Raw genomic sequence first — 17,735 nt, 5'->3', positions numbered from 1 at the left:
TAACACCACGGATGAATTTGCTTCTTTACATTTACTGAAAAAGAATGATTATCCAGTTTGCTATTGAATCAGTGAATTAATCCATATTTTAAGTAATCTGTCAGCCACCCATAGTTTAGTCATGAAATATAGGTTTTGTTAAAAAAACCCTTAAAAATCTAAAAGAACAGGGGGTCAGAGCAGTGGTTCGCAATACCTTAAATGAATAGAAATGTACTATGCTATTACAGAAAATTTAATGAAAAGGGGGATTTAAAAAAAATAGTAAACATTCCCCTGCTGTGTTTGACATTGTATTAGTGTGAAACACAACAGCGCTGCATTAACACAAGGGTCATGAATCTGACCAGGCACTGAATAACTACACTCTAAATGGCTAGTTATGCATCGAACTTCCTATTGCCACATGCAAATACAGTTTGAGAATGCAATCAAAATAACTGCACCCTCAAATAAGGTATACAGTTGCCTACACAGTTTTGAAAACCATGTCTTAGGTTTCTTACTAGCAGAGCAAAATCACAGAATCTCTTCTAATCACAAGGAAGAAATCATATGACATATTTATACAAGCCCTGTGTTATAAGTTTTTTGAGATGTTTCCTATTGGTCTGAAGAAGGAATTGTGGTAACTCAAACAGAACTACTACTACACATGTCCTCTGCTTACATATGTTCTCAATATATGCCATTAAACCAGTCATTGTCATATATAAAAGGAAAACAAGAAGAGCTGCTTAAGTACCATTGTTACAGCGGTTCCCAGGGCAGCACATGCCGTCTCTGTGGCAACGCTTCTTTTTCCTTCTGCAGATCATGCAGGCAGAAGTAGCTTGATGAGGGCTATGGCAGTATCTCCCAACTTCACATTCCTTATCATTAGTGCAAGGGTATGCCTGGTCAAGAAAAAAGAAGGATTTAAAATAAAGGAGTAATGCACAATAATTCTTAATTCATATAGTTCAAATCATATTAGCAAAACGAAAGCAAGAAAAACTAAATGTGAGAGGTATGTCGGGGGAGAAGGGGGAAGAATTTATCAGATCCAACAAGGGACCACAAGGGGGTGAAATGAAGGTGTGCTTCTCTATGGCAATTTACAGCTGGCATATGGTCATTCAGGGACTATGGCCAGCTTTTATAAGTTAGAGCAGCCCATAGGCTGCTCTAGCTGATGTTGGAGCTGTGGCAGGAAGCCATAACCAGGGAATCAGGAAGCCATAACCAGCTCCTTGATAGCCTTATTCCTTCTTAGATCAAGCATATCTTGGTGCAAGAGAGAATCTGGCCTGTGTTTTTTAATGCATTCCAAGTTATTGAGGCCTGTAATTAATACATAAAACCTCAGTAATCCAAAGTAAGGAATGAGCAGTTTTATCTTTGGTGGAGATCCACCTGGAAGAGAGTAAAACTCCCAAAGTGTCCTCTGCACTGGATCTTGTCTAAAACCTGGGCTAAATACTTAGGTGGCATCTTTACTCTGAAAGGTTCCAAAGTCATGGTGAAGAATATAGACGAAGAGACCTTTCCCATAAACTCATGATATTTACACTGAATACTCCCACATTGGTACAAATTCTTCTTTTGCATGCACACTGCTCCCACTGACACCTATCAGTGGGATACTTTGAAAGCAAACAGTATCAACATCCTCCTAGAATGACTGCCACTAAGGAAGGAACACATGGAACACTCCTGTACTCATCAAAACCATAATTCTCTTCCAGTAAGACCTCTCTGACACTTTTTCATGTGAGAATAGCAGAATATGGCCCTAAGGAGAGAGAAAAAGAAGCTTTGTCCTTCCAGGTCTGACATAATGCTTCCATGAGACCCAAATAAGGACCCCGGCCCATTCCAGAAATCCTACCACTGGCTCCCAAGCAGCTGTCATTGTGCATCACTGCTGTATCTGACTGAAAAGATAATTTCATATGCACTACTTACACAAGCAAATATATGTTGTTGTGTTATCTCACATTAATTCATTCAAGACTTTCTACACGCGTGCTTGAAAATTATATTCAATATTTTATTTAGTTTTCTATTTAACTTTTTGGATTTGGGATATTAACATGTCTCTCAGAACTAGTGCTGAGAGAAAACTTAGTTTCCTAACAACTGTCAAAAAATGTTGAGGAATTTTTGAAATAATTTCCCCCCAAAATTTGTTACTGAAAGCAGTCAAAATGATTAATTCAATTATTTGTTTACCACAGAGGGCCTTGTTGGGCTTCTACAGCCTATGCACTGAAGCCTGTGCTGCAGTCTTCATTGCTATTTTTAGCCATACTAGCTAGATTACAGCTAGCTCAATTATGCCTACCTGTGCTGCAAATCACACCTTTGACTTCAGTGTAGACATCCACAAAGCCCGTTTCCCAACCAAAGAATTCGCTCCCTGCACAATCTGCAGTATTTAAAAAGGCCATTTTCTCACATATGAACATGTAGTAATAACAAATAAACACTTGGCTATTTGAATTTGAATTTACCAGTCTTCACTCAGTGGCATTTACTCCTTCTCCTTTGTAGCCACCTCAGAAGCTGACACTGCTGCTTCATGGATAGTGGAGGGAGAGAAGGTGCTTAGGGGGCTGACTGGAATTTGGTAATTTAAATGAGGTGGATGCATTTAACCAGGAGCTTCCTCATCCTACTCCTTACCATATGGGGTATCTACATCTGATTTCCCTAAACCAACCTGATTCGACTTTCAGTGCATACCTAGGGAGCACAATCCCTCTCTGAGCTCCCAGGATGCAGGAGAAGTATGCAGCCTATGCTGCAATAAGCATATCTAACTCTACAAGCTGCTGCAACGAGGGGGATGGAGCCATGGCCCCCTTCTTATCTCCAAGCACTTGTTTTCAGGGATATATGAGGAGAGCAATCTCTGGGCTTACTGGATATAATCCAATGCCTATTAAGTCATGGAAAACTCCAACTTGACCTCAGTGGACACTGGATCATGCTTCTTGAGCACGGGAACTGCAACTGTCCATTGCCTTTCCATGGGAATTGCAGAGGAAAGTAAAGGGATCCTGTGTGTCCACTTTCCTACTCAAGGACCAGAGAAAATCTGTCCTTTGGTGTTTACCCTCTTCAGTATTTGCCATAGCACAAGAGAAGCGAGCACTCCGTAAAGCCAGAGCTGCAAATGCTGTAACAGTGGTGCCCACACATGTCTGCCCGACATGTGGCAGAACATTCCGTGCCCGTATTGGCCTTACCAGCCATTTGCGGACACACCGTGGACAGCTCACAACCTGTTAGATGTCAAGGTCTTCTTCGAACACGATGGACGAACATCATCATCATCATTTGTAGACAGTTACGCTCCCTTTAGTCATTGCTTAATCACACTATAATTCCCCCATAAATCAGCCCCTTCACCAAGCAGTGTCATGATTTGGTTTGGCAAAACTTAATAAAGTACTTATCTGAAGTTATCCCAGCCCCTTTGACCTAGGAATTTGGCTAGAAAGCCCTAAAGAACTAACTGGCTTTCTTGTGAGATTTCCAGTAGAGTACTTCCTGATTTCAGTTAAGCAGGAATGCCACCACGGAGTGTGAAAGTAATCCAAACAGTATCTTTTAAATTAAGAAGTTAACCAAAACTTTTTGCATCTCTTTTTTCTTTTTGGTTTCTTTGTTGTTGTTTTTTTTTTAAAAAAATATAACAGTGAGGGAAATTAACAGAGCATCAGCCTCAGCTTTCAGTTTCCTGGGTTCTGTTGGTTTGCATCACTTCACAGCCTTATCCTTTTTTATGGGTAGAGTTTTGTCTTCATTGTAACAATCTGCCTGGAGATACTGGTTTTGAGAGAGCCAGCTGTTCGCCAGTGATGTATCAAACGAGTGGAAATAATTTAAAGTCTAAGATGGAATTTTTCATTGTGTTACGAAATGTACCATTATCAACAGTGGCTGAGCCAGTTTATAAATAAAACTTCAAACCATCGAATTATACAAATCATGGAAAATCCATTTTTTTCACACAATGGTAAATTAGCACAGCTGCTCTACTGTCCTGTGCTGAGTTCATTTGTTCTGGAAAATGTAAAGGCTGAAACTTATTGAAGTAGTGAGCTTGACTGACCTTGATCATGGTTCACTACATTGACTGCTGGGGTTAGGTAATCAGGTAACCGCTCAGGGGTAGATTGCCTGTACCTGTCCTTGCGTGGGTATGCAGGGGGGCAGACAGCCAGGATCCTTCCACCCCACACAAGAACAGGGGATGAGCACAGCTCTTGCATTTGGGGAACTGCAGGGACTGCTTCCTCCACGCATCCTTGGGGCGCAAATTAACTCAAAAAGGGCAGGGAAGAGGCAGGGCCATAATTCACCCAGTAAGTCTTCCTTCCCCAACCAGGCCAGCAGAGATAGGCCCGCTGCACAAAGAGCAGCATGCTCACCATAGCTCTTGTGATTCCTCAGCTATGAGGCACCATGTCACTCTCAATGGCTCTAAATATTCATCCACTAAGCACAGCTCTGATTATACAGGAACCTCAATGAAACTGATAGATAATATTTAGCACTCACTACATCTTCATTTAGATACACTCATTTCATGTTTTCAGCCCAAAATTAGACTTGGTCATTCCAATAAAACCACAGAATAATCTACAGATCAGATCTACGACAGGAAGTTGGAAGCTCAAATTGCATTAGTAAATATAATAACAGATGCTTTGTTTTTACAGGGTTTGCTGCTCTCCTCCTCTGCCCACAGTTTCAGTCTGTTCTGAGCCTATTCATAATAGATATTGCTGATTTGGTGGCAAGAAACCACATTTCAAAGACTTTGTTGAATTACGGCTGGGGTAGAGGACTCTGCAACCAGAGAGTCTGAATTTTGCTTTCCAAGAGGTGTCTCTGGAAGTGCATCTCTCCGTTTGTGTTATGGCATTCAGGTGGATCAGTCCTCAAAGACTATCCTGTTTCAGCCATGGATGTTAACTCTAAAAAAAGACCCCCATAAACAGTGATTTTGCTGCATTCATAATGCCAAGGGCTGTGAATGAGTCATGGGAATATTCAGGGGAAATCACAAAGGGGCCATGGAAAAAACCCTCAAAAGTGGATTATTTTTAGTTTTGAAAACATCAGCAGTATTGGCTGAAAACATCAGGACATAGTTTGTGGTAAAACTAATCCTTATTTTTCCACTTTTAGTACAAGCTGTGATAGGGCAATGTCCCTCTCTTGTCTTCTGCTCTGTCTACACAGACTCCAAGACCTTCACTTGTTAAACATCCCACCACCTTACTGATCCATACACCATAGGCATTTACAGTTTCAATCTTTCCTCAGCTCTCTGCCAAGGAGAGGAGAGGGAAAAGATCACTCTCTACCCAGAGATCCTTCCTAGCTCTGGTTCTACTAGCTTGCCTCTCTGCACTTCCCTACTGAACCTTCTTATACCTCCTTCATTAATGGGGCAATTTGCTCACTAGTGCTCCCCCAGTCCATTCTAATCCACTAATTAGGCCTGGTCAGGTCCAGCCTGAGGGGAATTAATTGGTGTTCAAGTGACAAGAGTACTGACTTAGTTGTTGGTTCCCAGTTCTCTGTCACTGATCTCCCCTTCTTGCTGCAGGTCCTGTTTTTTATTTTTCTCGGGTCTTCCTCCCTTGCCCGAGGTGTTACTCTGCTGGAGTCTCTCCTCACCCTCTGGATGGTCATCTGGGGGTGCCCTTGTGGAGTCCATCCATTCTTCACCCACAGAAATTGCATTTGATGGGCAGAGGTCACCCCCATAATACTGCTTCTGCCCATAGGTCCTCATATCATGGGCAAACTATGGGATCAGCCTCCCTATCCTAAACCCCTTTACTTTGTGGTAGGGCCTAGGGCCTACCTTCCTCCACCTGGTTGCTCAGGGTCGCTGTTTCTCCCAGCCCTCCAAACTATATCTGGGCTCTGTCCTTCTGGTGTATGGGTGGAGGGGGGGACCTGATGACCTCTCAACCCTGGCTACCAGGCTTGGGGTATTTGTTTCTTCTGCCTCTATTTCCATATTTTTCTTATCCTTCCCCCTTTCTCAGGAGACCCCACTTTCTTTCCCTTCCTGATGGTTTGTTGTCCTAGGTCCAGTGTTTACCAATCCATATCCTTCCAGTTTCAGTTTTTTTACCCCCCTCCCCCCCCGGCTCAGGTTTTATTTCCTCCAGCTTGGGTTACATTTTCCACTGCTTGGGCCCCCTGGCACCATACTGCATCTGAAATGGAAATGGGCTCCAATCTGTGCCCAATGTCACAAGTTGGGGCCATCTGTCTATTACCCTGGCTCGATCCTATAGTCAGCCATCTTTCCTGGGGAGGTCCACCTCTATGAATTCTTCTGTCAGTTTAACAGCCATGTCCAGTGTGGTAGGCTGATGTCATCTGACTCATACTTGAGTGTTCTTGGGGAGGCTCTGTAGAATCTGTTTAAGGATCAAAGTGTCCATAATCTCCCTCAGCCAATGGGTGGTCCAGTCCCTCAGCCTCTGGGCAAAAGGATGCGGACTCCCACATCCATCTCGTAGTTCAAAATTTCTTCGATATTTTTCAGTGGTTGGCCTGCCCTATCCAAGATGGCCACCTTTACCAACTCAGTCTCTCACTTGCACATTTGTTAAAGCCATATAGGCCACTTGTGCCTTCCCAGTCAAATAGGGCACTAGACATTGGGCCCAGATCTCCTTGTCCCAGCCTGCACCCACAGCTATCCTCTCAAAAGCTGCCTACAAATGCATGTGGATCATCCACAGGACCCTTCTTATGTGTTCCCTGTGGCTGGTTACTGGTTTCCTGTCACAGGACTCACCATACTTGGGAGCAGCTGCTCCTTCATGTGCAATTTCTCCTTTATAAAGCCTTGCAGGCTCTTACATTGCTCTGCCAGTCAGGTGAGCAAAGACTGTCTTTCCAGATGGTGGGCCTATATGGATAATTGGCCTACCCTGCCACCTTAATCTCTTCAGAACTGGTATGGGGCGAACGCCGCATCAGACAAGCAATAAGAGGACATACATTTTTTTGAACATTTTTTATATTTTTGCTCTGAACTCCCCCCTTTCTGCCCAACTCCTTCCTTACCCCTAAATTAATTTGAGTTCCTGTGTGTGAAGGAAGCTCAAACAAGTGGCAAACAAGCAACCACTCTGCCCCTGTCAAGTTCTAGCTGTTGTCTTTCTAGGAATGAATGGAGCATTGCAGGTAGGACTATTGTGTGGGAGTTAGTCCAGCATATCATATGTGGAATTCCACTATGTCACTATTTGCTGCTTCCTCTGAGGGCAGTAAGCAGATCCTCCACTTGAAGGTCCTTAAGAAAATTGTCTGAGGCTAGCTGAAGTGGCCAGCGCGGGGTGCAAGCATTCTCATTGTTGTGGAACAACTATTGCTAACAGCAGTGCTTAATTTGTGCCAGGGCTGAGCCCTGGCACCTCTAGGCTTGGCAGTTCATTGCCCTGGCACCTCTAGGCTTGCTGCATCAGTTATAAACGTAAAAAATGGCTTGAGCCCCGGCACCTCTTTCATTTCAAATTAAGCACTGGCTAACAGGCTGTGGCTATATGAGAAATGGGATATGGGTGGAAAATGGCTATTATGTATCACTTTCCTTAGTGCTGCCTATTATCTGAGGCCACAAAATCTGTGGATGAGAGGGGAGCTTGTCATAACTCTTCATTGCCTATGCAGCTTCTTCACTGTACTGCCAATTCTCAACTTCACATAAGCACAGTTGCAGGTGAACAACGCTATAGCTGACGCTTCTGCTAAACCTGAGCAGTGTGTGCAAGCAGACAGGCAATCAGCTCCTCCACTGTGGAAATCATGATTTGCTCTCAGATGTTTGCAAGAAGAAAATGAGGCTAATGCCTCTAAGAAAACTATTGGCTGCAAATCATTTGTTCAGCTCTCATTTTCTTCCTTAATTTGATAGTGAGAGAAAGAGAGAAGCCACGGGTTCAGTGAGAGGCTGGGGCTAGCCAGGAATTCCTTGAGTACTAATCTTGGCTGCGGAATTGGCTGTTCGTGCTCTCACTGAAGCAGAACACCCACTGACTTCAGACTGGGCCCTTGGTGAGTAGTCACAAGCTCATCCACGTAGCCTCTCTTCCCCGATCTGTAAAATGGTGTAATAACACTTACCCACCTCTCTGCAGTGTTGTGAGGATTAAGAGATGGGCCACATTCAGTCTGTGCCAGTAGAAGCAAGCCCCCTTCAGCCAAGGGGGTTGACTGTGCTACGCCACAAAGGGAGGCACTGACTCTCATTCTTTTCCTGCACCAATAACTCCCTTGACTTTTCAGCTTGCCCTCTCTGCAGCTGTTTATAATGCTGTGAAGATGGCAGTACAGCCAACACAGGGCCAGATTGTGTGCATTGGTGTATCCCTGAGTGAGGGCAGGTGCTTCCCCCAATCCATAACTCCACAAGCCTTGTGCCACACAGACACCCATCTAAGTCACAGTTCCTCCCTGTTCCCCCACCCCATTGCTGTGCCAGAATATTCCACCACCACCCCAGCCCTCCACGCTGTGTTGGACAGTGTGCTGAGGGGTGGAGCCAAGACTCTCCTTATTTCTCATCCCTGCCCATCCATTCTGGGTGCAGGTCCATGTAGCCCATGTAGGAGAATAAGTGGGTTCTTATCCCCTCCCTATACCCTTACTCTCCTTCATGGGCACGTAGTAACTGGTTGCCAACTTGATCTGCTATCTAGGATTTCTTTTAAGATACAAGAATGAAAAATAACCCCCGCCAGTAACTGTGCACAAATTGCTGGCAGCTGTGAAAATGATGGTACTGTCTGCACTCTCCGATTCCATTCACAACAATTTCTCACTCTGTTCTGGAAAAGGGTACCGTATCTGCAAATAAGCCAGTTTTAGGAGAAGTGAGCTAGCAGGATATAATTCTTCCCCATCTGCCTATGTTTTGCAGGGACGCTCTTCCTGTCGGACAATACGGTCAACAAGCAATGCAGCATTTGTTTTCACCACACTAGTCCACTTTGATCTCCTTTTTCCTTCAGTTTTTTGCTTTTCCGGCTCCTTGCTATGGCATTAGTGTAGAAGGCAAGCCCCAAAAGTCATTCAAACAAACTGCCTTTGTAGCCAACCTTTTTTTTATACCAAGCAAATTGGATTGCCCCTATATATTCTCAAGTCTTGCTCATGGACTGGTGCAAATATTGACTCTGTTCCATCTTCAATATTGCAGGAAAGAATCCTAAAAGTCTAAGCATCCCTGGTGTTTTTTCCCCCAATCCAACTACTGTGCTGTCATACTGATTTCAAGTGACACACCACAGCAACTCCATACCAGAGCATTCAGTAGTAGTAGCACAGCAACTGGCTTTTTCCTGGATTCACTCCTAATAAGAAATAAATAGCGAGTTACAAGGTACGAGGGGCTAGTTTATGGTAGCTGAATCCCAAACTGGCACATACCAGTAACCAATTACCCGGACTGCAGGTTACCTCTCTCTATCTGTTATTTCTGTGAATGTTTCTATTGACTGCACTGTAAAATTAGCAGTTTGATTGTCCTTGAAGACATTTTCATTATAGATAATTATATATGAGTAAGTGTACTGGAGTTTGAAGTTTTTCAAACTTTTCAAATTATTCTCTGGGTTCACAAAATTAGTTCAACATCCTCAACCCATAGTTCACCTGTAATGTAAATTATTAGGGCTAGATTTGGACTTTAGCAAGGGGCTGTGAATAAGTTGCCGTGACTCAAGAATAGTGTCAGCAGACATTGTGTTTCAGAGTCAGCCCACTGAGGCACAATTCCCCCCTTGCGTTCTCCTTGCCCCAAGGAGTAGTAATTTACTTCAGTCTTATTCTGATAGCAAAGAATGGCATCTCCTGTATTGGCTGACGTGACGGGGGGCTGGAGCCAAGTCCCTACTAATTCCCCATCCCTCCTCACTTACCTGCTTCAGGAGAGAGCTGTGCACCTTCTTAATTCTATGCCCCAGACTCCAATGGTCAGGTAGCCCCCACAAAGGTGTGATTGTTCTTACCCCTTCACACTCCCCCATGTGGCTGTGCAGTCCAGTCACAGTCTAGTCTTTATTTTTCATGGTTAATTAAAAACAAAAACGCCTATGCTTTTTTTTTTTTGGCTAATGGGAAGCCTGTGCTACCCAGTGTATCCAAGATAGCATCTGTATAGTTATTCTTTCCCCCTTTTCTGCTCCTTTTTTCACTGCCTCTTCTAAGCAGAACATGAGCACAATAATATTTGGCTTTGAGTTGAACTTTCAAGAGCACAAATTTGCCCATCCCTAAAGAGAATCTTAACAAACCAACAAATTGCATGCTATGCATAGACAGAGCTGTATGCAGGTGTTGCACTAGGGCTTCAGCTCTGGAGACCAGGGTTAAAATCTTGATTAGGTCACAAGTGAAAATGAGTTTGGTGATCTCAGCTTAATCCCTAGTGGACATTTGTCCATATCACAAGACACCAGAGTATCTGATAAACTACAGTCATTTCCTGTTCTACGTATAGGGAAAAATCACATTCCTGCTGTGTTGGTGAATGGAAATCACTGTAGTTGTTTAATTATCATTAGCATTAAATGGGACTTACATGAATGTATCTATTTCTGTGGGTGAATAGCTTCCTGATGATAAGGTTGATGATCATAAATTAGAAAAAAAATCGCTCCAAATTGGGGAAGGGAGTTACACGAAACCTCTAGAATGATTCAAAAAAAAGTTTTGGGTTTCATGAAACTTATTGAGTTACATAAAACCTTCTTCCCCTTAATTTAAAGCATAGTTTATCCCAGGGAAACAATTTTTAAAAACATGTATTTCTTACTAAATGAAAACCTGTGTTAAGCAGAAAATAAATATTCATGTTTGAGAGTAATTCTCAGCTTATTTCTAGGACTATCAGGGGAATAAAAATTTTAAAATATGCAGCAGTCCAGACCTCATGCTTTCCCAGAGCCAAATAAAACTCGGACCATAAAAGTTTTGAGTTCTCTTTGGAATCTAGAGTATATAAGTATTCAGAGGATTCTGAATTTGACAAACCAGGTTTTCCCAGTTCTTACTAAAATGCTATGGACAACACTACATGTGAGTTGTAGTAGAAGTGTGTAGCCAATACCATTCAGGTGAGGTATTGGAGGCACTGTGTCTCAGTGAGGCCTTGGGAACAAGAAGGGGTGGTATCAATTACACTACCAAGAATTGGGTGCAGCGTGCATCCACCATGCATAGGGACAGCCATTGTGACCAGTCCCTGCTTCATTTTGGAAGAATGGGCTCCTAGTGCTTTCTCCCTTTGCATACCCACCCATTTTCTAGCCCTAGGTTAGGTGTCATGTTTCAACTGGCACGTTAGGGTTTTGATTACACACCCATCTAGAGGTGTAAGAGAGTATAAGGACCCTCCTTATGTAACTCTCTGGACCTTTGGGCAGGGTGGATAAGAGTAAGCAGACCAGACACACACACACACTTACTCTTTCCCTGGAGTAAGTGGATGAGGAGTGGATAGGAGAGGCAGGGAATGGATGGAGCCTTGTTTTCAGCCTGAGAGGCCAGTGCATCTGAGCCAGTATGCAGGGCGGAAGGTAACAATTTTATGCTGGTACTATAGGCCAGCCATAAAATACTACTGCTGGGGAGCAGGGAAGGAACTGTGGCTCCCAGTGGAAGGCTAATGTGACAAATTCTAGCCATTAGACTATAACTAGTCTCTTAATTATTCTGCATTTTTAACCTGAGTTTATACAGACTATATATACACACCATACCTCCAAGGGAAAAAAAGATGCTTTCTCAAAAGCTTCAGTGCTAAATTGGTGTATTAGTAGCTAAATGCATCCAGTGGGCTCCAGATCAACCAAAGGGTGCACACAACAAAAGCACTTTGTGGCATTCCTGGCTCCATCTTGCCTGGTGGACCCCAGCACTATATGGCATTGCCTCCCTTTCAAACTTTGGGTGTAAATTTTGTGGGTCCATGGTCCCCTCCAAGCTCAGGGCCTGGATCTGTGAATCCCTGGATCCAGGCTTAATTTATGTCTATCGATTTTTAATGCGGGTCACTTATTCCACTTTAAAATTGATATCTTTGATGAGACAGGTTAAAAACGTTCCAAGATTGGGGAGCAGTCAGAATGACCCAACCTTTACTGGCTTTCACTCACGCCGAGTGGCTCATATTGGTTGATGAACTACCAGTAGCAGCATTATAATGGAGGGCACCAAAGTAACTTTAGGTAATTTTTGAAAGCAGCCATACAGAATTAAATCAGTTGTGACAAAAAGCCTCTATCTTTTGAAGGCCTCACTAAAGACTTCTTGAAAGATGAAGGTTTGTTACTATGTACTTTGTTCCATATCCCGTCTTTTCAACAGTCTGTTTTTCCTTTTATCTCTGCTTTCTTCTCACCCATTTCTGCTGATTTTACTTTTCAATTTGGTTTCTAATTGGCTATTTACCATGTGTTCCAGAATAAGATCGTTGTGGATTTTTGATCAGCACATTAACTGCTATGGCTGAACAGTGGGTTGCCAAAAACAATTTTCATACATGATTATTAATGCTGGAAGTATGCATTTTTATTTACGAATACTATCCAAATGGAAACAGCTAGCAGAGTCTATGGCGTACAAAACACCAGGAATTAAACCTCAGGTAGGTACTCACACATTATGGTAAGGAGTTTATTAATGTAGACAGGAAATTGGGAAGAAGTTAATGTTTCAACACATTTAAGGATGAAAGTTTTTGGAAAATCATACCACTGGAAGGGACCTCAAGAGGTCATCTAGTTCAGTCCTCTGCACTCATGGCAGGACTAAGTATTATCTAAATCTTTACTCCCCATGTAGAGAAAGTCAAAAATCAGGGGGAAAATGTTGCAGAAAGTATTCCCCTCCTCTCTTTTTTTTAAAGTCAAAATTAGAAATTTCTATGAAAATTTTGAAATTTGGAACATTTTTGACCAGCGTTTACTGCTGTCAGTGTCTATTTGAGGTGAATATGCAAGAGTGAAATCACTGCCACTTTATCTTTTAGATGGATTTGTGGAAGCTTGATGTCACGGTCCTGAACTATCTCTTGTGTAATTTGTGACAACATCTTCAGTCTGGAGGCATCCCCCTTGCGAATGATTAATGAGGGAGTGGTACTGGTACCAGCCCTGAATAGATCTGGTAATTTCTTGCAATATTTAATGTACCCTGTCTAAACAGAATATCTGAGTGGTAGAAATGGGCCTAAGTCACAAAGGTTGGATCCAGATCTGAACTTTCCTGAAGTAAGAGGGTATTTTGATCTGGGGTTTTGGTCTGACCCCATCTCTACATAATAGTCATCAGCAATCACGACCAGGAGAAATTACAAATACACCAAGAGCATGGAAACAAGAAGAGGTTATAGCCTTTCCTTGTGGGTTCAAACTGCTGCTCAAGAAATGCACCTACTTTGTAATAAGAAGGCCACAAAAAGGTAGAGAAAGTAATTAATTAATAGGGTGAAATCCTGGCTCTACTGAAGTCATTGGTACACGTCCCATTGATTCCACTGCTGCACAGTTATAAAAATATGTGCAAGGCTCCACATACTCAGCAATTCCATGTCTGTGGACTTGACCAGGGAAACCATCCCTTCCCTACAAATTGCTGCAGAATTATGCTACTGCATCTATAATTTCTTTTTTTTTTTAAAAATACATGTTTCTAGCCCTCATGTTTACATGTTTCATACATGTTTCTTGAAAATGTGAACTGAGTGTCTATAGCAAAGCGAAGACTCGCCGGTGAGACACCTCCTGCTGGTCGTTTGGGAATTAGCTCATCCACCACTCAGAGCACCTCCTGGTGGCCAGTATCTCACCTGCTTCAGGCCCCTGTGTCCCTTCCAGACCCCAGTGCCTCCTTCTCTGGGGTTCTGCCCCCAAAGAAGTCCCCACACTCTGAGTCTCCCCTCCCAGGGGAACCCCCACCCCTCTACGCCCACCTTGCCTCAGTTGCTACTGCCAGTCATCATCTAGCCCCCTCTCACTAGAGCAAACTGCAGTCTGTCATGGCCACTCATCATTGGCAAGGGGGTCAGACCAGCTGCCTCTGCCTATCCCCAGGCTGCACTTTAGCCCCAGTACTTGTCTTTGGCCTTTATCAAGGCCTGCAGCCCGGGAAATTGTCAGGCTGGAGCTCCCCACCTCCTCTTGCCTTTGCCCAGCCCTGCTCTGCTCTGCTTCAGGTACCCTATTCCCAGGCAGCTAGGTCCTTCTCCCTCCAGCACTAGAGAGAGACTAACCCAGCTCTTGGCTCACAGCCCTTTTATATAGGGCCAGCTGTGGCCTGATTGGACATGGTCCCAGCTGTGCCTGCTTCCCCAGTCAGCCTAGCTTTCCACCCGAGCAGGGTAGCTGCCCTGCTACAGTGTCAAACTGAGACAGCCAGAAACAATAGCACTGAGAGGCATGACCTGCACTATTCATCTCAATTGACTGTTAACTCTGAAACATACAGATGGCAATATATGGAAGCATTGTTATTTACTTCCCTGCTGAACATTTTAGCAGGAACAGCTGACTAACATGCTTACATCACAATCCCAAACTGCTTTCCCGGGTGTCAAAGGCCACAACTGTCATCACCCAAAACCCTTCACCTTCTCTGTTACATTCAACTTTACAGTGCAAAATCTATTATGTGAAATCTGTACTATTCCCCTGGCTAGAGAGCTGGCAGGGACTGAATCTCAGCTATCAATCTCCAAAGCACAGATGTGTATCCAAAACTGAAAACACTGGACAGCATGAATCAGTCTGATTTTAATATCAAAATAAATAATATAGGGCACTTGCACAGACTGTATTAATCATTTTCATGTTTATGATTATTAAAATGCCCATTTTTATATTTAAAGCAAGATATCACAGTATTTAGTTTGTTGCACAATGGCACTGCAGAATTCAGGATCTAGACATAAATGGGGACTTGAATATATGTTAAAACAGATCCCACTTTTGCAATCCTTGCAAGTGAGTCAGTGTTGGTAGCATGAGTAAGGGTTGCAGAATGGGACTCAAAATTAAATCACTGAATGCAACTCTGGGCTTTCATCTTTATTACTATAGTGTGAAATATAATATTGGGGCCCAATGCAGAAATTCTTCCGCATAGAAGATAGTCCCATTGATGTCAAACAGGACTACCTGCACGAAGAAGGACTATACGTATGTAAGAGTTGAAGGCAGAGGCCCTTGAAATGTCACATGATGGTATCACTTGGGTCTTTGGTTGATTCATCACTAACAATAGTAAAGTCCATGTCACAATACTACAACATTAAGGACAATAATCAATCTCTACCTAAGGCCAATTAAGACTAAAGGGGCACTATGTGAAATAGTCTGGACTCTTCACAGCAACACAAAAAAACACGATGATGGTGTTGTATGACTAACCTAAATTGTTCTTATTTAGTTTTGCATAAACAAGAAAACAAAAATAATACAGCAAGGCAAAAATGTGAATAAAAACAGATGGGCACTTATATATTTATATGGTATATTGCAGACTTATTATAGACTCAGGCAAACCTTGGACCTGATTCTGAGCTGCACCTCTCAGGATGTGCTCTGGCCATACCCTCTTCTCCCTTTGACAGCTCCCCTCCCACTTCCGGGCTTGTCCTGGCATCCCCTTACACCAGAATCTAAAGGAGAAGGGATGAACAGTCCTACATCCTTTCACTGGATGCTCTCTGACGTGTTTAATGCCACAGGAATGGTCAAAAGGGACCAGAATGCAAACCAGACCCAGCGTCTGTAACTCTGGAAAGATCCTTGCAAAATATATGTCAAGGGGAGAGAGAAACCATATGCATTTGGGAAGCCAAGCAAGCACTCTGTTCTAATCCAATGACTGCTGGTGTGCAAATACATAGAAAGCTGCCCTTTTACACAACAATGACATTACTGTACCTATTCTAGATGACGACTCACCCTTAACCTCAAGTTCTGCTGCTGATACTTCTCTCTATCCTTTTCCATGCCATATTTTACAATATTCATTTGATCCATTTTTACAACCCGTCTGAAAACAATAAGAGTGCAGGTGTCATTTCTTGCATTTCACAATCCTGCTCTAGAGAAAACTGTGCTATGGTCTATATAGCATGTTCTCATAATGTGTTAGCTGTCCCCACACCATGTTGTAATTGTTAAAACTTGAATAGCTAGAAATCTTAATGTTGACAAGACTTTATACAAGTAATTTTAATTGCTCTTAAAAATAAAATATTTTTCCATACATGCAAAAAGGAAATACGTATTTTTCAATAAGCGCCCAATCCACCAAAGCACATGAATATTTGACTGCAATGGGACTATTTGCATGCTTATAGTTACACATGTACTTATGTACTGGATCATAACATAAATCTGCTCACACTCTTTTATTATAGTTACATTGTTCTCTGCCTTTTGGAGAGATGGACTATTTCCCCATAACTACATTGTAAGGAGGCAAAGAAAGAGGACACATGGAGACTGAACTGACATTACCCCGTCAGTGAGGAGCAGTGAAGCAATGATAGATGTCTTTCCTCATCTATGAGAATGATATTTCTCCATCTCAACCAGTTCTCTTTCTTATATGTACCCATCAAATAGCCCAGGTGAATACAAAAACCACAGGAAAATTTGCACTCAAACAAATGGAGTATTACAAAAAGGATACAGTAAAACCTTTGCGTGAATCTAGCATAGTAAATGTCACACAGTGGGTACAGTGTGTGCTCCTGCAAGCCTAAACTACCATATATAGCAACACAGTCCTAGCATCATACCGCCAAACCTGTGTGTGGAGGGGGTCCTCTGGTCATGATTTTCTCCGCCTCCTCCACCCCATATGGGAGTGTCAATGAAATCAATTGAAGTTAGGTGCCAAACTTTCTTGGGCATTTTTGAAAATCCCACTAAACAGCTACCTGCATGTTTAGTGGCCTAAAAACCTTGGCAAATCTGATCAGAAATCCCCACCTGAAAAATGAAGAGAAAATATCCCCTACATGGGCCACTCGGTTCTGACACAGGCAAAATTCCCATTGACAACCAGAAGATTTTTCCTAATTGGAGATTCCAGCTTCAGGCCATAGCATTTATGTTCCATATGCTGCAGAGTTAAAACAATAGATGGTTTTATAAATAAGGTGTATGCCCTAAACAAGCCTAAAGATTTAATGGACTCTCAGTGTGAACTGCTTCTTGCCTGATAGATGTTCTCCTTCTTGGTTGGAGAAGGAGCAGTGTCGGGAAGCTAATTCTCCTGCTAACCATGCTGTGCCTATTCTATAGAACAGTGGTCTCCAAACTTTTTTGATCGTGCACCCCTCTCAGTAAAAAAATTTTGAGCACGCACCCCCTGCCGCATTGCAGGGCCGGCTCTACCATTTTTGCTGCCCCAAGCAAAAAAAAAAAAAAAAAAAGATGCACCCCACTTTGGAGACCGCTGCCATAGATGCATACAGAACTTCAGTCTCAAAGGTGTAATTTTAAAAGTCCTCATATGATTAAAATGAAAAGAATCTTAATAGCAGAGCAGGCCCATGGGCCAATCTCCTACCAGCGCTCCCATGTATCTTACTTTTGTTACAGGGGAGGCCCTGGGTACAAGGTATGTACAGCGCTTTTCCGATACAACTGAACATGAATTGAGTTGTTTCATGGGAACCCTGGGGA

General features: G+C 42.8%; 1 protein-coding gene across 1 annotated transcript in view; it reads right to left on the bottom strand.

The window, feature by feature from the left end:
- The window catches only part of DKK2 (dickkopf WNT signaling pathway inhibitor 2), a 56,817-nt gene that overhangs the window by 3,620 nt on the left and 35,462 nt on the right, over positions 1 to 17,735 (bottom strand). The window contains exon 2 of the mRNA XM_045019224.1: positions 746 to 896. Within this exon, the coding sequence (XP_044875159.1) occupies positions 746 to 896 (151 nt within the window). The remainder of the gene's footprint in view (positions 1 to 745; positions 897 to 17,735) is intronic.

Source organism: Mauremys mutica, chromosome 5 (genome assembly GCF_020497125.1).
Source record: "Mauremys mutica isolate MM-2020 ecotype Southern chromosome 5, ASM2049712v1, whole genome shotgun sequence".
Classification (NCBI taxonomy): domain Eukaryota; kingdom Metazoa; phylum Chordata; order Testudines; family Geoemydidae; genus Mauremys; species Mauremys mutica.
Note: the sequence above shows the minus strand (reverse complement) of the source record. Positions and strands in the feature narration are given on the sequence as shown.